Source organism: Natator depressus, chromosome 10 (assembly GCF_965152275.1).
Source record: "Natator depressus isolate rNatDep1 chromosome 10, rNatDep2.hap1, whole genome shotgun sequence".
In the NCBI taxonomy this organism is placed as follows: Eukaryota; Metazoa; Chordata; order Testudines; family Cheloniidae; genus Natator; species Natator depressus.
The window spans coordinates 83,498,885-83,524,148 of NC_134243.1; the positions used below are offsets into that span (position 1 = coordinate 83,498,885).

Here is a 25,264-nt window from a genome sequence, read left to right on the forward strand (position 1 = left end):
TGAGCACTGAGCTGGACTCGTCCTTCCTGGGTGTAAGTAATGCTCGGCCGGCGGAAAGAGATCAGGGATTCGCCTGCCAGCCCCACTGACAGTGTCTGGTGTCATGGTACAGGTCCTGTTCCCTGACAGCAAGCTCCCCACTCCCCAGTCCAGCTGAACGCCCCTGTGACCACCAGCTTCCCCGGCCTCTGGCTTCTGGGGGCTCCTGCCCTGCATAAGAACACAGAGAAATGGCTTTGTCCCCCTGGTGCTTCTGGCTGCTGCTGCTGCAACCTCTGCCCCTGGCGGGTGAGTGTGGAGGCGCTTGGGGCATGGGGGGCATCGGCACGCAAAGCGTCTCTTCCTGGGGTACGTTCCTGAGGGGCAGCGGCTCAGCTTCACAAGGGAACCAGGGGACAGCAGGGAGCAGAAACCCAGGTTGCCGTCGCACAGGCGCTGGGGTGGCAGGGGAGGTCAGGCCTGCAGACCCGCTAGCCTCACATCCCTGGGCCTGACTGGGGCCAACTGCTGAAAACCCTGTCCCAGGACAGTGCCAAGTCAAAGCCCACCCAGCCCCCTTGGGCCGATCTTGGGTGGCTCGCCGCAGCCCCCCCATTCCCCAGTGGCCGCACTGCTATTTTTAGCATGCTAGCTCGAGCAGAGGTAGAGTAAGTCTGTCTGCCCAGGCAGATGTGCCCTAGTGTCTCCCAGCAGGATAGCCCCTGATAGCAGGAAGATGTTGCCTGCCTGGGCCAATCAGTGATATCCTGTGGCAAGGAGTCCCACAGATGAACTGTGTGGCATGAAAAGGTATTTCCTTGGATCAGATGTAAACGTGCCATCTGTCAGTGTTGCTGGTGCCCTTTGCTTGTGCATTACGAGAGGGCGCCTAGTAACGCCGTGGGCAGCTCTCTGGGGAGTGGCGTGTGCCTGGCTACAGCAATGACCCGTTTCTCGCGTCACAGGGCTGGGACAGGGAGGTGAACATGCAAAGGTGGTGCTGAGAGCCCAGGCACTGTCACGGCAGCAGACCCCATGCACAGGTGGGCCCAGTGATTCCTCAACAGCCAGGTCTGGAGCAGCACTGAGCTGGGGCATGGGGAGCTGCAGGTGCTCAGCCCCTCTCGGAGACCTGGGGAAGGCGTGAGGCAGGTGTCACCAGTTGGTAGGGCTGGATGAGCACCAGCATGGCTGGTGCTGTGCAAGTCCCGGCCCTGCAGCCTGCACACGCTGGAGCTGAAGGGGAGAGGGAGGGGAGTGCCCCTCACTCAGCCAGTTGCTGGGGGAGGTCCTGCCTTATGGAGCCCTGAAGGGCACCGTGCACTTGGCAGAGAGCTGAAAGACACCGGCCCTGCCCCAGCGTGCTCCCAGGTGCCCAGGCAGGGGGGCCCGAGCCAAAATTTCAGAAGGGCAGCTATGAAAGCCTATGTGCTGCACCTGATTGGCTGGGAATTGCTGCTTGATCACCGGCTGCAGGGTGATGTGGACCCACAGTCACTGGGCAGGTAGATGGGATCCTTGATGGGTATGAGGCCAGGTGACCCTTGTTCTCAGTCTGGGGCCCTGCTCCAGGCCATTTCAGCCAGCTTGGCTTCCCCTGCAGGAGTATCCCCAGAACGGCACAGGGTCCCAGTCCGGGACCTCATCTCCTTCCTGATGTTGGAGGGTGGGCGGCGGTCTGGTGGCTCTGTCCCGTCCAGCCTTCCAGCAGGCCTGAGGTGGCAGGAGGACGTGCAGTCTCTGGTGAGGAGCTTGCTGGTGGGGCTGGAGTCCCTGGGAATCCTGCCTACGGCCGGGAGTTCCCCCCTCTGGGCCCTGTGGCAGAGCCGCGGCAGCAGGAGCTGGATTTCTGGCTTTCTCTACAACATCTCCATGCACCTGGAGAAGCAGGAGCTGGAAGAGCTGGGGGGCAAGTCCTGGGGGAGCCTGCCACAGCACTTCCTATCTCAGCCCTCCCCGACCCCCACTCTGCAGCTGAGGGACGTCCTGGTCTCACTGAGGGGCAGCCGTGACTGGGACATGCTCCAGAGCCTCATCCACAGCCTGCTGAGCCTCTTCCGCAGAGACCAGACTCTGCTGCTCTTCCTGCAGCAGAACTGGGCTCGGCTCAGCAGCCTGGGGGAGGCCCTGGCGCTGCCCACTGGGGTGCTGGGCCAGGGCAGCCCTGACTTGCAGGGCACCTACTGCACCCTGACAGGCCATGGGAACTGCAGCTCCAGCGCAGACTGGATGTCGCAGCTGCTGAAGCTGTTTGAGGGCACCCGCTGGACGCCAAGGGTCCATCTGCAGCCTGAAGGCCCCGTCCTGGCTCCTGACCGCTGGAAACCCTTCCGCGTGCTGCCCTCCCTGAGCCCCAGTGCCAGCAGCCTCCTGCAGATCTCCCGGACCAAGCAGCCAGGGCTGGACTCCTGGGGGGGCTCCGCGGACACCCTGTGGGGGGCCCTGGAGGAGGCCAAGCAGCGTCTCCTGCGGAGGGTGGGCCGATCGCTCTACACCAGCTTCAGAAGGAAGGTCTCGCGTGTGACGAGTTTGCTAGTGGATGAGGTCTCGGTGGCCCTCGGCGTCCCTCAGTCGGATCGAGGGGGGAAGTGCACCGTAGGTGAGTCGTTCCTTCCCAGGACTCATGGGGCACTGAGGTGCCAGGCACGGGCCGCACAGCCTGGCTCCAGACGCTCACTCATTCCTTCCCTTCTCTTTTCTCAGGGACCCTGCAGCAGCTCCTGCTGTGGTGAGTCATGGATGCGGGCCGGCGCGTGGCCGGCCGTCAGACCCACGGGCTCCCAGCGCTGCTAGATGGAAAGCCCCTGCTCGTGCCAGGCTCTACGCAGGGTCACCCCAGTCCTGGGCTCAGGGGCTCCTGGGATTTCAGCAAAGAAGCCTCGGCTGTAACCTTCCTCTGGCCCGCCCTAGGTCCAGAGCCGACTGCTCATCTGCCTGGGGAGAGTCACTGGAGGAGTTTTCGGAGCGGGGCCTGGCTGGGCCGGGGCAGAGGGGGAGCATGGCAGACACAGTGCTAGCTGCTGTGGCCACCTTGGGCCCATGAGCTCTGTGGCTGCGTCCCTGGCCTCTTGAGGGAGGACAGGAAGAGACATCCCTTTCCTTCCTCATGGACAGGGGCTGCAAAGACAAGGGGAAGCTGTGCGAGCTAGGGGGCTGGGATATCACATGGCAGCCGTGGCTGTGACACTCCCTAACAAACAGGCTGTGTATGGAGCTGGTTCCCGCACAGGTGCTGATGCCCCCCATGGCCTTGCTGTGGGGCAGGCTGCGTTGCCTGGGAGAGGAGGGGTCTCTCCTGGCCCAGGGGGGACTGGGGTCAGGCGGGGAAGTTGTGGGACTCCCTGTGAGAGAGGCCCAGGTCCCAGGCGAATGCTGAGTGCTGCACAGAGGAGGAGGAGAACCTGCTGGGGGCGGAGGCAGCTTATGCTGTGGGCGAGGAGCTGCGTGGCTAGGGGGTGGCTGAGGGGTATGCGGTGAGGCAGGGCCCGGGCATGGGGGATGCGGTGGGAGGACTGAGACAGCAGAGTGTGTCCCTGGGCCCTGGCCTGTGGAGTGTGGATTGCAAGGCCAGAGGGTTTGGGAAGAGAGCGAGCATGTGGGATTTCCCCAGCCCCTGCAGATGGGCTCCAGGGAGAGGGTGATGGAGGCTCAGCGAGGTGCGTGACCAGCTCCTCTGTCTGCTGCTAACAGGGGCATCAGGCACAACATCAGCTGGAACGCCCGGAACCTGGGGTTCAGGTCTAGGACCTTCCCATCTCCTCCACCAATCCTGAGCTGCATGCAGCCTGCCCGCAAGCCCCCCCAAGTCACAAAGAGGGCGTCTGGAGACGCCTGGGGTGAGCCCTGGCCCTCAGCTGAGGTTATGGAGTCTGCCTGCAATGACACTATCCCAGGCCTGCCCGGCATCTCCAACTTCACTGCCTATCTTTACTGCAGCCTATTCAATGGCTCAGACAGCTCCAGCCAGCCGCCTTCAGGCCTGGGGGCCGCATGCTCCAGCTCCGCCTGGTATTCCTCCTCCACCAGCGGGGACTCCATGTGGGTGAGGACGTGCAGGGAGTACTTCCCTGGCCAGTTCAACACCACGGTCTGTAGCAATGCCTCCCTGCTGCAGCTGCCCAGTCCCAACCAGCCTCTCATGGAGCAGTTGTGTGTCAACCTCTCCCTGCCCCACAAAGCCGGCAGATGTCTGGAGGGGCTGCCCGGGACCCCCTGGAGCCAGGAGGATTTCTGGAGCTGCTTTCTGGAAAACCAGACTCTCTGGACACAGTGGCTGTGCACCAATGAGAGCCTGCAGGCGGTATCCGCGGATAGCAGCGCCTGGATCTCCAGACTCTGCCATGGCCGCCAGCTCCAGACAAAGGCACTGAACTCCTCGCTGCTCAGGAACTCTGATCCCTGCAATTTCCATGCCTGGAGCCCCCAGGCGTTCAGGAATGCTAGCCTGATGGAGCAGTGCCGGGGGGTGAACCCCGCTAGCTTCCAGGAGCTGGTGTGTGAGAATTCCTCCCTCCTCCAGTCTTTGGTGTCTTCCCACCCCTGGCTCATGGATCACTGCCTGGACTCCCTGCAGAATGGGCAGTGCTTCCTGCAGCGCTTCCTGGGTATCCTGCCTATTTCCTCTCACGTGGACGCATCTCAGCTGTGCCGGGACCCTGCGTCCTACCTGCTGGGGCTGGTGTCCCAGCTCACGCACTGCGAGGAGGAGACTTCCCGCTGGATCCTCAGCATGAACTATCTCCTGCGGCTGCTGGACTTCACCCTGTCCTTCTCCGAGCTGGACCAGGTGGGGCAGGCAGCCAGGGACCAGCTGAGTGAGGCCATCCTGCTCTCCAGCCTCCTGGACAACGGCTCCTTCTGGGCCTCACTGGAGGTGAACTCCTCCCTGAGCATCCTGCGGGCTGTGGGCCAGTACTTGAGACAGGAGCATGACGCCTCCTTCAAGGGAGAGCTGCTGAGCTGCTTGAGTGTGAGTGGGGCCACTCCCTGCCCCTGGCTGGTGGGACGCTCCTGCTCCCTGCCCGCCTCAGCCCCAGGGTCCGCTGCATGAGCCATGCTGGGGCTGAGCTCCAACTTTGGTGCACCCCGAGGTGTGGGATCGCTCAGGGCTGCAAGCCCCAACACAGCCACTTTGTGCATGTGGCCTGGGGCCAGACAGATCCCGAACTGCTCTTGTCATCAGCTCTGCATGACGACCACAAGCCTCCCGTGGAGAGCAGGCCCCCCAGCACTGGATGCTGCAAGGACACTATGTCCCAGCCTGGGGAGGCCAGAAACCCTGAGTCATGCCCTAAACACCATGAGATCTGACAAGAGAATGAATTCTGTGTCTGCTGCTTGGCCGCCGGCTTTCAGGGCTGTTCTGGAGCTTGTTTTCAAGGCTCCCTCTGCAGCCACGTGCTTGGTTCACAATGAAAGCTGAGCTTCTCACGGAGCCTGACACCAGGTGCATGAGGGCTTGCAGCCCAGCAGTGGCGGGAACAGATCTGCAGTCTCCGGAGTCCTAGCCCACTGCCCCCTCCCTCACCCATACTCCCCTCTCATGTGCCTGGACTAAACAAATCATAGACCCACAGGGACCACAAGGGCCATCTAGTCTAACCCCTGCCAAAGTGCAGGAGTGGTTGTGGTGGAACCACCCAAGGCAGATGCCATGTGCAGGGCAGGCTGGTGTGTGTCCACAGGGCATGCCGAGGGCAGAGCTGTCTGGCATGGAAGGCAAACCTGCCGGGAGAGCAGGAGACCAAGCGCTTTGAGCAGCTGCAAACTGAGGTCTGTGAATTGCTGCTGAACCCAGAACCCCCTTGAAGCCCCAGGAGGACTGTCGGCCACCCAGCTAGCCCAGCACATCTTTCCAGAACGGGAGCCAGCAATGCCGGGCGAGCAGCGGCGCTCTCTGGCAGGGCCTGCGAGCTGCAGTGACTCGTGCTGCTTCCTAGGGTTCATTGCTGGGGAGCCCTTCGACTAGGTTCCATGCCCTGTGGGGGTGGAGTGGCCCTTCTGCCTATAGCCATGTGCCGAGCTCCAGCAGACCCCCTCAGAGAGCCTGGGGCGAGGGCCGACAGCAAACCCTCGGCTGCGAGCTGCCCTGTTTGTGATTCTCCCCAGCAGCGACTGTGGGGGGCCAGCCCTGGAACTGGCTTAATGGGTAATTTAACAGCCAGCTGAGCAATTGCGTAGTCCCCCCGAAACCTCCCCCTGAGATTCTGGGTCCCATCAGGCTTGGTACCGTTGGGCAGCACTGGGCCCGGAGGCCTTTGGTTAACGCAGTTTCCTTTTGGTTTCACGGTGGCCCACTGCAGGGAGCACAGTCCCAGCTGCCCTGGCGTTCCCCTGCTCCATTTGCATCAGACAGCCCAGTGACTCCTGCGCTGTGGGGAAGGATCAGGCCTGCACAGCCAGGGGCCCAGATTAACCCATCTCTGGAATAAGAGCCCTTGTTGGTCTGCTGGAATCCAGGACTGTCCTGGGGCCAGGAGAGTGACAGAGGGAAAGAGCTCTGGAGAAGTCCCACCTCTGGCCTCTCTGTCTCTGGCACCAGCGCCCTAGTGGCAAATGCAGTTTATTCCCCTTCCCAGGGGATCGGAGGGTAGCTGTAGGCATGCTGGGGATCGAGGGGTGCCTGGGGGAAGGGCCAGCAGAGGGTCCCTTGCTGAGAGCTCTCCTGTTCTCTCCTGCAGCCTGTGCTCTGGGATCTGATCCAAAGAGAAGAGGGTTCCCCGGTGCTGGAAGTCCTTGTGCAGGTACTGACCCCGCTCAGCAGGGCCTGGGAGCTGTTTCCACTCCCTCCCTGACAAGAGCCCCTCCCCGCGGCCCCAGATTTCATAGGTGCCCCCGGGTGAGGCGGGTGCCCTGGACTCCAGTAAGACACTTGCCACTTTCCTGCAGCCCATGCACCTTGCCCTGGCACTAGCTCTTGTGTTTGATGGGGACTCCAGCCTACTCGGCTTGCTGGGCCCCGCCCTGGCCACGCAGCTCCGTGGGCCCCGCTGTGACGCTCTGTCCTTCCCCACAGGAATACCTGCAGATGCCGCAGGAAAATTTCCAGCAGCTGCTGCTGTCGGCGGAGAGCGAGGCAGTGCGGCGCTTCCTGTCCCTGCTGCACCGCTCCTGGCCCCGGCTGCAGGTGGGCAGCATGCACCTGCGGGGGGAGGGGGGAGGTCACTGGTGCCTTAGAGACGAGGGTGCATTGTGGCCACTGGCCCACGTTAGGGGGGTCTCCTCGTGTGGGCATGGGGGCATCTGGCCCTCAAGGGCTGGGGTCCTGCCAGAGTGTGGGGAGCCCTAACCGGCTGCTCCCGCAGGTTCCCATGTCGGATGAGCAGGCGCTGCAGTCTCTCGCCTCGCAGCTGATGGGCCGGTTCCCCCAGCTCACCCCGCAGCTCTTCGTTGACCTGTCGCAGTTCATACCGTTCATGGCCGTGTCCGACATCATGAGGGTCCCACCTGCCCTGCTGGCCAATGAGAGCGTGTGAGTGAGGCCCTGGAACGTTCCCCCGTAACACCCCCTGCCTCAGCCATAGACCCGTCTCACCCCAAACTGCCCCCCAACTCTGAGCCCCTGACACCTGGTAATGCCACTCCCACGCTGAGCCCCAGTGCCCCGCGTGCCCCATAACCCACTCGCCCTGTAGTGTGCCCCGGTCCCCTCACACACGCACCAGATCAGCCCCTGCTCTGACCCCCAGCTCCCCCATGTCCAGTCCAGCGTGGGGGTGCCCCAGGGCTGAGGAGCAGGTGCTGGGGTGCCTCCTGGGGGTGCTGGGGGAGGGGAGCCAAGCCAGCTTGGCACTGGGCGGGCTGAGTTCAGTGGGGTTCTCTCTAGGCCGTGCCAGCTCTAACTCCAGCTCTAACGTGCCGCCCCTCCAGCTTAGCGGCTCTGGGGACTCACAGCGCCCACATGAAGCTGGTGCAGAAAAGAGCCTTTGCCAAGCTGCTGCTGCAGGTTCAGCTCCTCGGGGACGTGCCCACGTGGCGCTCGGGCTTCCTCCGCACCATCCAGCCCCTGCTGCCTCACCTGCCACTTCGTCGCTTTGTGCAGCTCACTCCTCAGCAGGTGGGGATGCGGCACCGTCCAACCAGAGGGCCCGGCGGCTCGGCCGTGTCGGAGCTCTGGCCCCTGACAAAGTCACCGCTGGTGGGGGCTGATTCCATGTCCGTTCTGTCCTGGGGCCAGTGGCTCTGTTGCACAGGGCCATTTCTGTGTCACTCCCTGCCTCCCAGGCTCAGTCCCAGTGTTCCCGCATCCCCAGGCCTCAGGAGCCTCCCCTCCAGGCCCTGCACCCCCAAGGGCAGGGACCCCTCCAGGCTCTGCACCCCCCATGAGCTGGGACCCCTCCAGGCCCTGCACCCCATGGGCTGGGATCCCCACATGCCCTGTGTGACGGTGCTGCCTGTGGGAGCCTGCTGAGGTCACTCAATCCGGGTGAACTGCAAACAGAATGGGGCAGACAAACCCCAGATGGTGGTGGATATTCCAATACTTAGATTTACCCAGCCAGCCCAAAACAGCTTCTATAGCACCTCCCTGGGTTCTCAGACATCCAAACAGCGCAGTTCCCTTAAAGTAGCCAGCCGCAGGCCTCCAGCCAGACACACACGTCAAACATAGGATGATAAATTCTGAAAATCTTATTTCATCATATAAAAGAAAAGGTTCTCCTGACCCCAAAGGGACCAAGCCCCAGACCCAGGTCAAATGATAACTCAGATCTTACCCCAAATACACGCTTATAGTCAATTCTTATTAACTAAACTAACATTTATTAAAAAAGAAAAGAGAGAGAGTGTTGGTTAAAAGATCAATATACAGACAGACTCAAGTTCAATTCTTGAGGTTCAGATACACGGCAGAGATGAGCTTGTCATTGCCAAAAGTCCTTTTAGAAACAGTCCATAGGTTTCAGAGTAACAGCCGTGTTAGTCTGTATTTGCAAAAAGAAAAGGAGGACTTGTGGCACCTCAGAGACTAACCAATTTATTTGAGCATAAGCTTTCGTGAGCTACAGCTCACTTCATCAGATGCATACTGTGGAAAATACAGAAGATGTTTGTTTTTATATACACAAATCATGAAAAAATGGGTGTTTATCACTACAAAAGGTTTTCTCTCCCCCCACCCCACTCTCCTGCTGGTAATAGCTTATGTAAAGTGATCACTCTCCTTACAATGTGTATGATAATCAAGGTGGGCCATTTCCAGCACAAATCCAGGTTTTCTCCCTCCCCGCAAACAAACCCACTCTCCTGTTGGTAATAGCTTATCTAAAGTGATCACTAATGTAAGGAGAGGTTTCAGAGTAACAGCCGTGTTAGTCTATATTTGCAAAAAGAAAAGGAGGACTTGTGGCACCTTAGAGACTAACCAATTTATTTGAGCATAAGCTTTCGTGAGCTACAGCATCCGATGAAGTGAGCTGTAGCTCACAAAAGCTTATGCTCAAATAAATTGGTTAGTCTCTAAGGTGCCACAAGTACTCCTTTTCTTTTAATGTAAGGAGAGTGGCTCTTTCTGGCTCTGTCACCCTTCAATGAGATATTATATTACACTCATAACGTCACACTGTGCACCCCAAAGGCTGGGATCCCCCACTTCGCAGGATCCTCACCTCCAGGCCCTGCACCCCCAGGGGCTGGGATCCCCCCATGCCCCTGGCAGCTGAGTGTTGCAGAGGATTTGGTGGTGATGCCCCTCGAGTGCACTAGGCCTGTCTCTGCTGCACAGATCCAGGGGCTGGCAGAGGGTTGGCAGGACGTCCGGCTGGGGCTGGCCCAGGGGCGCCATGTGGCACACAGCTTGATAAACATGAGCCGTGGGGCCGGTGAGGAGCAGGTGCACAGGTGAGAGGAGCCCGCGGGGGGTTGGGGAAGTCGTGTCATTGCTGCAAGGCCTGAGGGGGGTCGTGGGGCTTGTGTTGCCATGTAGGGGTCGTGTCATCTCGTGGGGTTTGTGTCATTGTGGGGAGGTTGTGGGAGTCATGTCGTCACTGCAGGGCCCGGGTGTGTGTGTGTGTGTGTGTGTGTTCGTGTCGTCACTGCAGGGCCCGGGTGTGTGTGTGTGTGTGTGTGTTCGTGTCATCACTGCAGGGCCCGGGTGTGTGTGTGTGTTCGTGTCATCACTGCAGGGCCCGTGGGGGGGGGAGGGGTCGTGTCATCACTGCAGGGCCCGTGGGGGGGGGGGAGGGGTTGTGTCATCACCGCAGGGCCCGTGGGGGGCGGAGGGGTCGTGTCGTCACTGCAGGGCCCGTGGGGGGCGGAGGGGTCGTGTCATCACCGCAGGGCCCGTGGGGGGCGGAGGGGTCGTGTCGTCACCGCAGGGCCCGTGGGGGGCGGAGGGGTCGTGTTGTCACCGCAGGGCCCATGGGGGGGGGGGGAGGGGTCGTGTCATCACCGCAGGGCCTGTGGGGGGCGGAGGGGTCGTGTTGTCACTGCAGGGCCCGTGGGGGGCGGAGGGGTCGTGTCGTCACTGCAGGGCCCGTGGGGGGCGGAGGGGTCGTGTTGTCACCGCAGGGCCCACGGGGGGCGGAGGGGTCGTGTCGTCACCGCAGGGCCCGTGGGGGGCGGAGGGGTCGTGTTGTCACCGCAGGGCCCACGGGGGGCGGAGGGGTCGTGTCGTCACCGCAGGGCCCGTGGGGGGCGGAGGGGTCGTGTCGTCACTGCAGGGCCCGTGGGGGGCGGAGGGGTCGTGTTGTCACCGCAGGGCCCACGGGGGGCGGAGGGGTCGTGTCGTCACTGCAGGGCCCGTGGGGGGCGGAGGGGTCGTGTTGTCACCGCAGGGCCCACGGGGGGCGGAGGGGTCGTGTCGTCACCGCAGGGCCCGTGGGGGGCGGAGGGGTCGTGTTGTCACCGCAGGGCCCGTGGGGGGCGGAGGGGTCGTGTTGTCACTGCAGGGCCTGTAGTGGGGAGTCAGGTCGTCACTGCAGGGCCCGTGGGGGGTCAGGGTGATGCCATTCCTTGGGGCAGGCTCACTCTGTGGGGCCCAGGCTCCTGCCCCCAATTAAGGGACTTCTCTTCACTCTCCAGGTTGGGGGTCCTTGCTTGCTATCTGAGCCCTGAAGAGTTGCAGGCCCTGGCCCCACTGCGTGACCCCTTGGGGCCAGTGGAGCAGAGCTTGCTAGCATGCGCTGCCAATGGGGTGCTGCGCCAGCACGGACGGGTGAGCGGAGCTGCTGTGGGGGCTCCTGTGTGTGTGCCAGCAACATGACTGTCCTGCCCCAAGCCGTGGGGCCAGCAGGACGTAGGCCCAGGCCTGGCCTCCCTCTGGGAGGGAGCAAAAGCCCCTTGGAAGCCAGCCTCGGGGCAGAGCCAGTGCCAAGTGGCGAGGCAGAGGAGTCATCAGGGCCAGGGCTGGGCTCTGCATACCATCATGCCGGGAGCCCAGGGGCCGTAGCGTGAAGGGCTTGGCTCGGGGGGCTGCTGGGGTGACGGCTGAGTGGCCAGGGCCCGTGTTGGTTGGCTCTTGCTCTGAGCTGCAGGGGAACATGGCTGATGGGCAAGGTGCTGGCTGAGCTGGCTCTGTTTGCAGGGGTTAAAAACTTCCCCAAGGCACAAACCCTTTGCCCTTGGAGGGTACACTGCCGCCACCAAGTGATTTAGACAAAGAATCAGGGAAAGGATCACTTGGAATTCCTATTCCCCCAAAATATCCTCCCAAGCCCTACACCCCCTTCCAGCATGCTCTCCCCTCCTGCTTGCAGGTCGCCTACGCGCTGGCGGATTTGTTGCGCTCTGCCAGCCTGGCTGCTGTCCGGCCGCGGGAGCTGCGCGCCTGGCGAGGCATTGTTCCAGAGCTGGGGGTGAGGTTCCTGCAGCGCCTGTCAGCCGCACAGGTCAGGGCTCTCCTTCCAGAGCTGCAGGCTGCACACCTGACACCTGCCCAGGTGAGTACCCAGCCTGCTCACCCTCCCTGAGCCCCAGTGCCCCCTGCTGTCTCTCATACCTGGAGCCGCACTTGGGCATCAGGCCACACCATGCAGCAGGGACGTGGTCTGAGGCAGGCACGTCTGGGACACACTGCTGGCTGCTGGAGGCCCTGTGTGGGGAAGGAGGGTGACCAGCCCAGCCTAGCCCAGCCACCTGGAGCCTTCATGGGCTTGCCAAGGTGCTCCATGTGCCAGGGCATCCCAGGAGCTCACTGTGTGCAGGGCACACATTGCCCTGTACAGGCCGCCCTGCCCACGGGCAGCTGGACATCACCCCCCACTCTGGCAAAGATCAGGTAGCTGAGTGCTCGGGCGGAGCCACAGGATCAGTGCTACACCCCCAGTTTTGGAACAGTCCCCCAAAGGGGCTCACTCATCCTTCAGGGTTGGCCGTGCAGCCTCCCTGCCTCCGGAGACTGACCCTCTGGGGCTCCAGCCCTCCTGCTTCACAGGATGAGCTCTGCCCGGCGAATCCAACTGTGACAGCCTGGCAGAGACTCACCCACTCTGCAGGGACTAAGCACCTCGCCCAGCGGCTGCAGGGACGCGCACGCTGTGAAAACAGTCGGGTTTATAGTCACCTGGACACAGCCTAGGGAGGCCTTCGGGCAGCACAGAGAAATGAAGGTCCATGCTGGCCAGCCCAGAGCACTTCACCAGCCCCGCTGCCGTGAAGCCCAGTTCAGGCTCGGTCTGTCTCTCTCAGGCCTGGTCTGTGCTAGAAAATCAAGTTGGTTTAACCGCATCAGCCAAGGGTGTGAAAAGTCCACCCCCCTGAGTTAAGCCAACCTGGGTCCCGGTGTAGACAGTGCCTCTTGGGTAGATGGGTTCCTACCCGCAGGAGACCCCCACACCGGGTCGGCAGTGTCTGCACTGAAGCGCTGCGGGGCACAGCTGGGCTGCTGGAGTGCTGGAAGTGGAGACAAGAGCTCGGTCTGAGCTCCTTCGTCAGGTCCCCGGTGAGAGCCTCGACTCCCTCCAGCAGCCGGCTCCTGTCTTTGCACCTTCCCCGGCCTTTGGGCTCAAGCTGGCACTTTGCGGGGAACTTCAGCTCCCTTGGGGTCCATGTCAGTGACCTGGCGATTGGGTTTCCATGGAGATGAGGTGGGGCCCTGAGAGCAGACAGTTTCTCCCCCACCCCGTAGCCATGCAAAATACAGGGGAAACTGAGGCACACATTGGATTTAAGACAGTATTACAGAAAATTCCCACTCTATCACACATACCAATGGCCCTGCCAAGCTGCCCAATGCTGCAGCCTGGGCAGCCACATACAGACTGTCACAGAGTTACCGGGCGATGCTCTGGACCTGCTCCCGGCGAAGCCAGTCAGGACTCTGGGGAAGTCTCCTCTCTGTGAGCAGCCTGTCTGCAGGACACACAGCTCACACAGCTTCCACCTTCCTGGGTCTGACCTCGGAGCATTCAGCATCCTCTGCCCCTCCGTGCGCTTCCCACAGCGAGTCCGCCCAGGTGGGGTCTTGGGGAAGCCAGAGGGTCCTGCCCCCCAACTCTGCAGTCAGACGGGACTCTCAGCCAGCCAGTAACACAAAAGGTTTATTAGACGACAGGAACATGGTCTAACACAGAGCTTGTAGGTGCAGAGAACAGGACCCCTCAGCTGGGTCCATTTTGGGGGGCAGGGAGGCCAAAGCCTGGGTCTGGGCCTCCCTTCATGTCCCAGCCAACCCCAAACCAAAACTCTCTCCCACCCCCCCCCCACCCCCTCCTGCCCTCTGTCTTTCTCTCCCGGCCCGGAGGCCACCTAATTTTTTTGTTTTTTAACACCTTCAGTCGGCCCCTTTGCAGGGGGGAAGGGCCAGGCCATCAGTTGCCAGGAAACAGTGTGTCGGCCATTCTCTGTGTCCAGACCCCTGCCCTCTAAGGCTCTGCAATGATCATATACCCTTACCCCACCCCCTAGATACTTAAGAACTGCACGGGGGAAACTGAGGCACCCCCACACTATTCAGAGGAAACATTAAGAACAGTCCCGCTTCGTCACACAGACCCTGATGCCACAGGACTGTGCAGGGCTCCGTGCCCTGCAAGCTGCCCCTGGCCTGGCCCGCAGCCCCAGGCTAGGTTTCCAGCTTCCAGCTCTTCACAGTCTCATCTTTTCTTCCAGGCGTCTGTGCTGCTCACGCAGGCTGTCCGGACCGAGAATGTGAGTGTGGGGCTCTCCCCAGAGCAGCTGCCCCGACTCCCCTGAAGTGCTCTGCAGGGTGGGAGCAGGCCCAGTGTCCGTAGCCTGAGATGTGGTGCCCCCCTCTCTCATGCCCTGTTAAAATTTGTCTCTGCTTTGGTAATGGCCTTCCACCCCTGGGCCCCCCACTGGCCCCCTCAGGCCCGCAGCCCTCCCTGCTGTGGGCACAGCCCCTTATGCCCCCCCCCAGCCCTCCCTGCTCTGGGCACAGCCCCCTTGCCCCCCCTCTCCTGGCTCTAGGATGGACGCCCCCCAGCCTCGCACCTCCCCCCTCCAAATCTCCTCCTCTGTTGTTTGCCTGGCAGGTGACGGAGGGTGTGGTGAGCAGGCTATGCCCCCTGCTGCCAGGCCTTGGGCCCGAGTCCCTCCAGGCCATTCCCACTCCCACCCTGGCCCAGGCATGTGAATGCCTGGCCACCGCTCTGCCTCTGCTCTCGGCCCCCCAGAAGGCAGCCCTGCTGCAGGCTCTGCAGGTACCAGGGGGCTGGGGGCTGGAGGGGACGCTGAGGGCTGCTGGGCGGAGAGGAGAGGGTCTGGGGATGTTGGGCTCGGGGGCAGAGGTCGGGGCACTGGAGGTGCAGAGTGGGCAGGACCTGGGCGGGGGGGTATTGAGGGGCCTGCACGGATAGCTGTGCCGAGCCCAGCTCCCTATGCAGCAGGACCTGGCTCTCACTCTGCCCGCCCATGGTGCCGTGTTCTCCTGGGTCACAGGCTCTGTCTCCCCCTCAGAGGCTCAGCCGTGAGCAGCCGGCCCGGAGCATCTGGCCAGACTGCCTCCTGCCCTTGGTGCCCCTCAAACTCCTGCGCCTGGATGCAGCGACTCTGCTGGGGCAGAGCGACCGGTTCTGGGAGCTGCCCTGGTCCCAGCAGCAGGTAACATGCTGTCGCCAGGTTTGGAGGGAGGAGACAAGCTCCCATGGCAGAGCGGGGCTGAGGGCTCTGGGCTGCTGTGCCTGGCTGACCCCTCCCCTCCCTGCTTCTCCGCAGGCCCAGTTCCTCTGGAGGAAGGTTGAAGCGGGCACCAATGTGAGCCAGGATATGATTCGGTGAGGCACCGTGGCAGGGCCTAGCCCAAGCGTCTGGCCCCACCAGGGCTGGCTCTGCTCGAGTGGGGTGGTGGACGAGGTGCTGTCTGACACTGTCCCCTTGGCAGGGCGCTGGGGACTCTGGCGGCTGGCATGGGCTGTGCCAGCCTGCAGCAGTTCAGTCGGAGGGCGGATTTCCTGGGGGTTCTCCGGGTTCTCTATGCGTGTCCCAGCAGCCTGCCTGGGAGCCTGGTAAGAAATGAGTTGCTCACTGTGACCCTGGCCTGGACGTCCGGTGCCCTCTGCACTGTGATGGCGCCCCCAGCCCCGCTCTGAGACATGCATTGTGGACACCTGCCCTGGCCGGGTCCAGGCGAGGCTGTGTGTCTCCTTTGCCTAGCCTCACTTTGTGTCCTCAGAGGCGGTGTGTCTGGGAGGAAATCTGCAGGCGGCCGGGACTCTCTGGGGAGGAGCTGGTGTGGCTGGGACCAAAGTTCCTCATGGATTTACCGTAGGTTGTCCTGCTGATTCACCTGTCATGGGGCATTAACAGCTGCAGGAAGAGTACTGAGTGCTGAGCCAGTCCCCCCTCCTCTCCCACCTGGGTACCCCCACACACACATACCTGACCTGTATACCCCTCCCTGCTCTCACCGGTACCCCCGCCAGCCATGCATGGATACCCCCTGCACTGGGACCCCTGCTTGGGGTCACAGATCTGATTGGGTGCCCCCTGCTGGCTACCACCACACTGCTGTGCGGGAAGTCCAAACCTGCAGGGTCCACCCCTGCCCCAAGCTTGGAGTCCCTAGGCAGACTCTAGGGTACAGACCTGCAGTCTGGCCAGGTGCCAGATTCCCACGGGTGCAGTGCTGACTGTGCAGACCCCCCTGCTGGAGGTCACCCCAGAGGGTGGCCTGCTGAGGACGAGGGAGCTCCCGGCAGTCAGAGCACAGACACACATGGACACAGAGCCCAACACGTCTCTGCTCTTGGCACTCAATTCCCGGGAGGCAGGTGGGAAGCTCGCCCCCAGGGCCACTGAGTCTGAGCCATCAGAGCCAGGATTGCGAGTCCCAGCTCTGCCTGAGCACCCCACACCCTGGGGGCTGGATTCTGGGAGGCTTGAACTGCCCAGGGACCTAGCGGCTGGGTCCCTTCGCAGCAGCCTGGTGGGAGCCGAGAAGGGGGAGTGTGACAGACCCCACTGAGACCCCCATTGAGGCTCTGTGCTCAGGTAGCCCCACCCCTTGGCCCTGCTAGTCGGGCATGGTAGGGCAGAGGGCTTTAAAAGGGGGAGGCTACAGTCAGCAAGGGGGACGCCCTGAGGTGGGAAGGTCTGGAGTGGCTCCTGAAGCAGCAGGAGGAGCCCCCACACCAGACACGTCCCGTCCCCCCCCCGCCCCTCGTGAGAAGCCCAGCGAGCCCAGGGGGCAAGCCCAGGAGGGCGTTACTGGCGGTGACTTGGCCAGAAGGACTTCAGGAAAGCTGCTCTCCAGGCACCCCTGAGGTTAGACGGCACGAAGCTGGAGGCTCCTGTCTCCAGAGGGAGGAGACAGCTCACCGGCCCTGGGTGCCATACCCCTCGCCTTCCTGGTGCCGAGGGCAAAGGCCAGGCACAGCCGGGAGCCGGCTTCCCCCAGCCGCCGGCCCAGCCAGTATAGCCCCAGAGCCTGTGGGGAGCAGTCCCCACAGGACCCTTGACTTGGTGCCCCAGACCTGTGGGTGCGTTTCCTGAGTGCCTGCTGGGCCCTGCCTTGGGCCCTGCCCCACCCGACCCTGCACTTCTCTGTCGCAGCCGCTGCCCTCCACCCCTTGCCTGGCTCTGCCCCACCCCATCCCGGGCCCCACCCCACCCCAACCGGAGTCCTGCCCTGCCTCATGCCCTGCCCTGCTGTATCCTTGGCCTTTTCCGTCGCCTGGCTCTGCCCCGGCCCGTCATGGGCCCTGCCCCCCGCTGGGCCTTGCTTCCCCCCACCCCGGCCCTGCCGGCTGCAGTGAGGTGTCTCTGGCTCTTTCAGGGTGAAGCTTGTGGACAAACTGCCCAACAGCTCGGTCAGGCTGATTCTGGACTATGTGAGCAGCCGCCCGCAGAGCCTGCTGGCACTGCCGCCCCACCGCCGGGCTGCCCTGGCCCACAGGGCCCTGCGCCTCCTGGTAAGGAGGGGAGGGGTTCCTGGCAGGCAGCTGCAGGGAGGGCAGGGCAGGGCCTGACCCGCTCTGCTCCCTCTCCTGCCAGCAAGCGCCGACCGAGACCGAGATCCCAGGCGAAGTTCTGGACCTTCTGGGCCCGCTGCTGGGGTTCCTAGGCACGGAGGCTGCTGCCCACATCCAGCCCAAGAGCCTGCTGCTGCGCCTGGAGGAGCTGCAAGCGGCCTGCCTGGCAGAGGGGTTTGCTGAGGAGCTGGGGAGGCTGGTGCTGACGGAGCGGGTGCTAGGGTAAGGCGGGCCCCAGCCCTGCGGAGCCGGCCCTGGCGCCACTCGCTGCCTCTTCCTGCCTCACCCTGCTCTTCCCACGCAGCCCGCCGCAGCGCTGGAGCCTCCTGGACATACAGCAGCTGGGACGTCTGGTGTTCCTGCTACCGGTGGAGAGCATCCGGCTCATCCCAAGGGTGAGACCGGGGCCCCCGTGCCCTGTCCCTCTGCCCATCCCTCCGTTCCTCCCGCACTTCGTCCCTCTCCCCGGTCTGTCTCTCCGCCCGTCCCCTCCCTCTGTCTCCCTGCCTGTCCCTCTGCCCCTTCCTCTGTTCCTCCCGCACCCCGGTCTGTCTCTCCGCCCATCCCGTCGCCCCATCTGTCCCTCCGCCCCATCCCTCTGCCCATGCCTCCATTCCTCCTGTGCTTCGTCCCTCCGCCCGTCCCATCGCCCTGTCTGTCCCTGCACCCCATCGCCCTGCCCATCCCTCCGCCTTGTCCCTCTGCCTGCCCCCTCCCCGCATCGCCCCATCACCCTGCCCCCATCACCCTGCCCATCCCTCTGCCTCGTCCTCCTGCGCGTCATCCCTCCGCCCGTCCTGGGTCTCGTCGCCCTGCCTGTGCTTCACCCTGTTGCCCCATCGCCCTGTCCCTCCACCGACCCCACACCAGCTGCACCCCATCCCTTTGCGTGTCCACACTGGCCAGGCTGGTCCCTGCCCTCCACCCCCCATGCGTCTTGTGCTGGGGCCCACCCCTCTCCTCTGTCCTGGGCCTCTCATGCCAGCTGGGCTGTGCCCTGCCCCGCCAACCCCCATGCCGTGCCATGCCCCGCCCTCCCCTTCACCCACATATCCTGTGCTGTGCCCCCCGTGTGTCCCACACTAGCCATGCCCCGTTCAGGTGGGTGCTGCAGCAAGCTCCATGCTCAGCCCTGCTCACTCTTGTGTCCCCCAGGAGGTGCGGAGCAGAGACACCCTGGAGCAGCTGCTGCAGAGCCAGCAGGCGTGGGAGCAGAGCGAGCCAGGCCGGCTGTGCCAAACCCCTGGTGCCCAGGGAAGGGTGAGGAGCCGGAAAGAGGCGCTGGTGGCCTGGCTGGTGAGGAGCAGCCCGGTGGGGGGACAAGGTGAGACTGCGGGGTCACACAGCCCCACTGGCACTGCCCGTGCTCTGCCCCATCCCCTCCCCCAGCACAGTACCATCACCTTTCCTGCTCCCCCGGGCAGCCCACCCCAGGGGATGCCATCTCCATGTGTCCTTCCCCTTTGGGGCAGGCCCCCTAGCTGGCGCGGTGCCATCTCCGTGTGTCCTCCCAACCCAGGACAGGCCCCCCCTCCAGCGCAGTACCATCTCCATGTGTCCTTCCTCTTCAGGGTAGGCCCCCCCTCAGGGGGAGGCTCCACCAATGCCAGACACACCAGCTCCCTTGCCCCGCAGTGTCTGTGGGGAATGGGGTGGGCAGGGCAGAGCTCGGTGACACCACCCTGGCCGGAGGGCGCTCACACTTTGTTCTTGGCAGACCCTGTTCCCAGCTGTGCTGACATGCGTGCCACCTACCCTGCGGCCTGGAGCACGGCACAGATCGCCAGCATGGCTCTGTCCCACTTCGAGGGCTGCCTGGGTCTCATCAGTCAGGACCCCGCACTCTCGCCCGAGCAGCTCCACGCCGCGCTGGGCAAAGCCAAGCAGGTGAGAGACAAGCCGGTGTGCTGGGGCGCTGGTGTGGCCAGAGCCCTGGCTGAAACTGCTGGGGCCTGGGGCAGACAGAGCGGCGTGGTTAGGTCCCAGCCGGCATTGGTACCACTGAAGGGTGTGAGTGGGGCATGGAATGGGAGATGGGCGGGTTCTAAGCTCACTGAAGCAGGGAAGAGGGTGGGGGGAGCTGTACTCATCAAGTGGGGGAGGGGGGATCTAGGCTCACTCAGCTGGGCAGCCAGCAGTGCTCGGGGGCTGTGCTTGTGGGGGAAGCTGGGCTTGCTGTGGGGAACGGGGGGGGGGGAGAGGTGTGCTCGCTAGGCTGTGTCAAATATGAGAATTTTGGTAATATTTTTATGATGCCTGTATGTGCCTCAGTTTCCCTCTGTGCTTTGCATTGCTAGATGCAGAGCGAACGGTTAAAAGCCGCTTTTGAAGCAGGGCATGAGCTGTCTGGGTCAGTCTGACTGTCTGGGGTGAGATAAGTGCAGAGCCAGCGCTGGGCGTAAGCCCACTAAGCAATTCCTTAGGCCTCTGAGCAGCTCAAGGGGACCCCCATTCGCTTTGTATTAGAAGGACGTGTCTGTTTTAGTACTGGGGGGACGTTCCTGTGCAGGGCCCCGACGGGCTGGCCCCAGCTCTCTAGGAATGGGCCGTTACGGACCCACATCACTGCAGGATCTGGAGGGACAATGGGAAGCCCAAGGGTTATTTCACAGCTAACAACGTGAGCTCTGCAGGTTTCCGGCCATGGACAGAATCCTGCTGGGCTGGGATCAGAACTGGCCTCTGGGGAGACCCAGGAGCTCCCCTGGGACCGACACAACGGGGCCGGGGGGAGGGGAACCAAGATGGTTCAGCAGCCTGGCTCGGGGAGCCTGGCTTGGCCAGGCTGGATAATGGCTGAACCCGGGCGGCTCTGTGCTGCCCAAAGGCCTTCCCAGGCCGTGCGCAGGGACGAATACACCTGCTCTGGCTGGACAAGGCCGCCTGCCGGCACTGCAGGCGCGTGCTGCTGGGCATCGCTCGCCCAGAGACTGCAGCTCGGCCCAGCTGGACTGGCAGGGCAGAGCTCCTGGGGAAGACGCTGCAGGGCTGCGGCCCAGAGGCTCGGAGGTGGGGGGGCCACGTGCCCTGCCCTGAAGGTCGGGTGGGACCCTCAGGGTCTGGGACACTGAAGGGCTCCTCCGAGGGGCTCGGGCATAGGAAAGCCTGGGGAGCTGTGCTGGGGGGAGCCGTGCCCATTGGGGGGAGGGGGGAGCTGCATCCATTGGGGGGAGGGGGAGCCGTGCCCATTGCGGGGAGGGGAAGCCATGCTGGGAGGAGCCGTGCCCATTGAGGGAAGGGGGAGCCGTGCTGCGGGGCACCATGCTTGCAATGTGCTGTCCTGTCCTTCGTTCCCTGCAGCTGTTTGGAACCGCCCAGCCCATGCAGCCAGTTCATGTCCTGCAGCTGGGCCTACTGGCCACCCAGCTGAGCGAGCAGGAGCTGCAGGAGCTGGAGCTCTCCAACTGGGGGGCCCTCTCTGTCCTGGGGGTCCTGGAAGGCTGGACAGCAAGACAGGTAAGGCCTCATTCAGTGCCCCTGGGCCATGGCAAGGAGCCCAGCCCTCCTGTGCCCCAAAAGCCCCTGGCTCCGCCTCCCAGCCCAGCCCCTGGCTCATGGGAATCCGGGGCTGGGGCCCAGCCCTGCTGCCTGCTGAGTGTGAGTCTGGCTGGGGCTGAGGGGCCTGCCCTGGGCTATGTTGACAGGGGCCGCTCTTCCCCCCAGATGCAAGCCACGGTCTCCAGCTTTCTGCGCCAGAGTGGGGTGAGTGTGCAGGGCCTGGCACTCCCAGAGCTGGCTGCCCTCGGGCACCTCCTGTGTGGTCTCCGTGCCGACGAGATGCGGATGCTGAACAGCCGGGAGTTCAGGTCTGGGACTGGGGGAGCAGCCACAGGGAGGGACTGGGAGGGGCCCTTTGGGGGCTGGAGTTCAGAGAGTCCCGGTTTATAGGTGTTAATGCCGCTCTGAGTCCAGCAGCCAGAGAGCGAGAGGCAATTGGGAGTTGTCCAGCAGTGGGTTGTGAGACGTGTGTGCTGGTCCAGGGGAGCAGTGTCAGCCCTGGGGGCACTTGTGGGGAGGTTCCTGGGTGCCAGCCCTGTCTCAGCTGGCCATCGGTGTTGGGGGCGGAGGCAGTGACTCAGGGGGATGGGTCTGACATGGGTTCTGCTCCCTTCTCCCACAGCCAGGCTGCCCCGTTCGTGGGCTCCCTGCGGCTTGGTTGCTCGGAGAGGCAGCTGGAGACGCTGGCTGAGCTGCTGACGTCCCGCTTGGCATTCGGCCCCGTTAGCAGCTGGGGCCCCGAAATCTTCACTGAGATCGGAACGCTGGCAGGTGAGGGGGGCTGGGTGGGGCGGGGCAGTGGGGCTCTGGGAGAGGTGGTGGGAGGCAGAGCAGCCGAGGACTGTGAAGTGGGGGAGTGTGGGAATGGGCCTTCTGCTCAGAACTGCCTGGCCAGTGCCCTGCAACTCCTAGCGTCCCCTGTGTGTAGGACAGACCAGACCCATCTAGCCTGGAACGCCCTGGCCCCCTGCATCAGCTCTGACCCACGGCCCATCTAGCCTGGAACGCCCTGGCCCCCTGCATCAGCTCAGACCCACGGCCCCATCCAGCCTGGAACCTCCCCCACCACATTAGACCAGGCCCCTGGGTCCAACCAGCTCAGTGGAACCAGCTCAGCTCCCCTCCCCTCAAGAGTCCCAGATCCCAAGGCCAGAGGGGACCGCTGTGCCCATCTAGTCCGACTAGCCTAGCACAGGCCAGAGACCAACCCCACAATGACCCAGAGCAGAAAACCCCCAATCAGGATGTAAGCCTGGCCAGTGGTGGAGACTCCCCCAGGCCCTTGGGCCGTGGGGCCAGTGATTAATGACGCACTGGTAAATATTTAGGCCTTATTTCCAGCCTGACTTTATCCAGCTCCAGCTGCCAGACCAGAAGACTGATCTCAGCTAGGTCAGTGCCCCCATGAGGGCTTCCCTGGGGGGCGGGTGGGGAGGGGAGGGGAGGGGGCGTTTGCCCTGGGTCCCCTGTTTGACAGGGCCCCCAAACCTGGTGATGTTACGACCTGGTGCACGGGGATGCAGCACCATTGAGGTTTGCCCGGTGGCCCCTCTCTCGTCATGATGGACGGATGGCCAGGCCAATCATGAGTGGTGCTGCGAACTTCTGCCCCTGGTCGCAACACCTGCAGGGGGGGTGCTGGGCCCAGCCCCACAGAACAGGAGCCGCCTCGGCTGGTGAGTGCAGGCCAGGCCCCCTTTCAGACCCACCTCCCAACACACTCTCCAGGGGCTCTCCTCAGGGGTGGTAGGTTTGAGTGGGGGAGAAGCTCAGTTTCAGATTTTGTTCTGGGCCCCCCAAAATCTCTGTGCATCCCTGATCACCACCACCGCACTGGACCAGACCATGGGGTCCACCTAGCCCGGTCCCGCCCGCGCTGGTCTCTGGTGCCCGGTTCCCTTTGGGGCTGGGCTATGGGGCCAGGGAGAGCCTGGGGTGGTGACCAGCCCTGCTCCATGTCCCTCTCCAGCTGGGCTCCAGGACATCGCCCTGTCCTCACTTGCCCCCGAGCAAATCCAGGCGCTGACCCCGCTGGCCATCGCGGTGATCCCCGCACCCAAATTCACCGTGAGTTGCAGCCCTGCTTGTGCCCACAAAACCCCTTCTTCCTGCACTGCCGTGTGGCTGGGGCCTAGCTCCAGCATAACGAACCACAAAGCTGAATTCTGACTGGGGACAAAGGGGTCAAGTCTAAGGAGGTGGGGGTTGGGACCTCTGCCACGGGCAGGGCTTGGGGGGGGGCAGGGGACTGGGATCCCCCCCCAGTGGGCAGAGCTCAGGGGGGCAAGGAGCTGGGATTCCCACTGTGGGCAGAGCTCGAGGGGCTGGGTCCCACCCCAGGCAAAGTTCAAGGGGCAGGGGGCTGGGACCCGACCCCCCCCATGGGCAGAGCTCGGGGGGGGGGCAGGGGGCTGGGACCCGACCCCCCCCATGGGCAGAGCTCGGGGGGGGGCAGGGGGCTGGGACCCGACCCCCCCCATGGGCAGAGCTCAGGGGGGCAGGGGGCTGGGACCTCCCCCGCACGTGGGCAGAGCTCAGGGGGACAGGGGGCTGGGACCTCCCCCGCACGTGGGCAGAGCTCAGGGGGGCAGGGGGCTGGGACCTCCCCCCCCATGGGCAGAGCTCGGGGGGGGCAGGGGCCTGGGACCCCCCGTGGGCAGAGCTCGGGGGGGCAGGGGGCTGAGACCCCCCGTGGGCAGAGCTCGGGGGGGGCAGGGGGCTGGGACCCCCCGTGGGCAGAGCTCGGGGGGGGCAGGGGGCTGGGACCCCCCGTGGGCAGAGCTCGGGGGGGGCAGGGGGCTGGGACCCCCCGTGGGCAGAGCTCGGGGAGGGCAGGGGCCTGGGACCCCCCGTGGGCAGAGCTCGGGGGGGCAGGGGCCTGGGACCCCCCGTGGGCAGAGCTCGGGGGGGCAGGGGCCTGGGACCCCCCGTGGGCAGAGCCAGGGCGCTAGGGCCTTAGCCCCGTGGTCATTGTGCTGACCCAGGTACTGGCCCAGCTGTTCCGTGCTGTGACGCTGCGGATCCTCCACAGGTGGTTTTCAGCCCAGCCCAGCTGCTGGGCTTCACCAGCGCCCAGGCCTCAGCCGTGACCCCCCAGCAGCACGCGCGGCTCAGCGCCGAGCAGAGGCGAGCAGTGGCCAGTGCCCAGTACGAGGGGGAGGTCACCCAGGATGGCAGGGGTGAGAGTTCAGCTCCTCGCACCCCCCCGCACCCCTCGTTCCCACCCCCTGCCCCCAACAGTTTCTCCTGCATGTTCCCGGCCGAGCCCCACATGCCTCTGCCCTCTCCCTCTGGCGAGCTCGCAGCCGCCCCGTGTCAGGCCGGGGCGTCCACCTCCCCTCTGGGGCTGGGTGGCAGGACACACAGGCTGGTCTCAGGGGTATAGACTAGCAGGCAGGGCTGGGGTCTTGCCCTGGGATTCACCCCTTGCCACAGGATTGGGCCCAGCCTCTCATCCCTGCTGAAGAGTCAGCCCTTGAGCCCCCAGGCCCAACCCACAGAGCCTGGCATCAGCCCCCACATGTGTGGTTGTGTCTGCGTGTGCTCAGGGGGCTGAGCGTGCCCATGGGCTGCGTGTGCAGTTGTGTCTGGGGGGCTAGGCATGCCCATGGGCTGCGTGTGCAGTTGTGTCTGCGTGCCCGGGGGGCTGGGCGTGCCCATGGGCTGAGCATGCGGTCATGTCTGCGTGTGCCCGGGGGGCTGTGTGTGCAGCTGTGTTTGCGTGTGCCCGGGGGGCTGGGCGTGCCCATGGGCTGGCACGCGGTCATGTCTGCGTGTGCCCGGGTGGCTGGGCGTGCCCATGGGCTGGCACGCGGTCATGTCTGCGTGTGCCCGGGGGGCTGGGCGTGCCCATGGGCTGGCACGCGGTCATGTCTGCGTGTGCCCGGGGGGCTGGGCGTGCCCATGGGCAGGCACGCGGTCATGTCTGCGTGTGCCCGGGGGGCTGGGCGTGCCCATGGGCTGGCACGCGGTCATGTCTGCGTGTGCCCGGGGGATGGGCGTGCCCATGGGCTGGCACGCGGTCATGTCTGCATGTGCCCGGGGGGCTGGGCGTGCCCATGGGCTGGCACGCGGTCATGTCTGCGTGTACCCGGGGGGCTGGGCGTGCCCATGGGCAGGCAGGGCATTTCCATGACCACAGACTAAGGACGTGCGCAGCGGCGTCAGGGCCGGAGGTGGCATAACGCCCGGGGCTCTGGGAGGAGGCAGCTGCGCGCTAACGTTCCTTTTCCTCCTGCAGGCAGGAATCACGCCCGGCCCCATCCTGGCCCCAGCGCCCTGGCACTGCTCTGTCTGATGTACAGCGTTGGGTAAGAGCCGCAGGGGCGGCTGGGCCCTGTGTTTATAATAAACCCTTCAGCCTGCTGCCCGCTGTGCTCGCTGGTCCTGCCGCGACCGCCACCACGGCTGCCTGGGTC

General features: G+C 64.0%; 1 protein-coding gene across 1 annotated transcript; it reads left to right on the plus strand.

Annotated features, from left to right (window-relative positions):
• Positions 1 to 230: 230 nt before the first annotated feature.
• STRC (stereocilin) lies at positions 231 to 25,160 on the plus strand. Its single transcript, XM_074964528.1, has 28 exons — positions 231 to 288; positions 1,583 to 2,578; positions 2,683 to 2,707; positions 3,670 to 4,948; positions 6,660 to 6,722; positions 6,995 to 7,105; positions 7,284 to 7,450; positions 7,849 to 8,116; positions 9,638 to 9,819; positions 11,002 to 11,134; positions 11,676 to 11,858; positions 14,029 to 14,067; positions 14,412 to 14,579; positions 14,836 to 14,979; positions 15,094 to 15,152; positions 15,260 to 15,383; positions 15,551 to 15,642; positions 17,153 to 17,288; positions 17,371 to 17,570; positions 17,653 to 17,743; positions 18,504 to 18,672; positions 19,066 to 19,235; positions 20,649 to 20,804; positions 21,012 to 21,154; positions 21,469 to 21,617; positions 22,816 to 22,913; positions 23,878 to 24,025; positions 25,087 to 25,160. The coding sequence occupies exons 1-28, from the start codon at positions 231 to 233 to the stop codon at positions 25,158 to 25,160; spliced, it is 5,625 nt and encodes a 1,874-aa protein (XP_074820629.1).
• Positions 25,161 to 25,264: the final 104 nt, after the last annotated feature.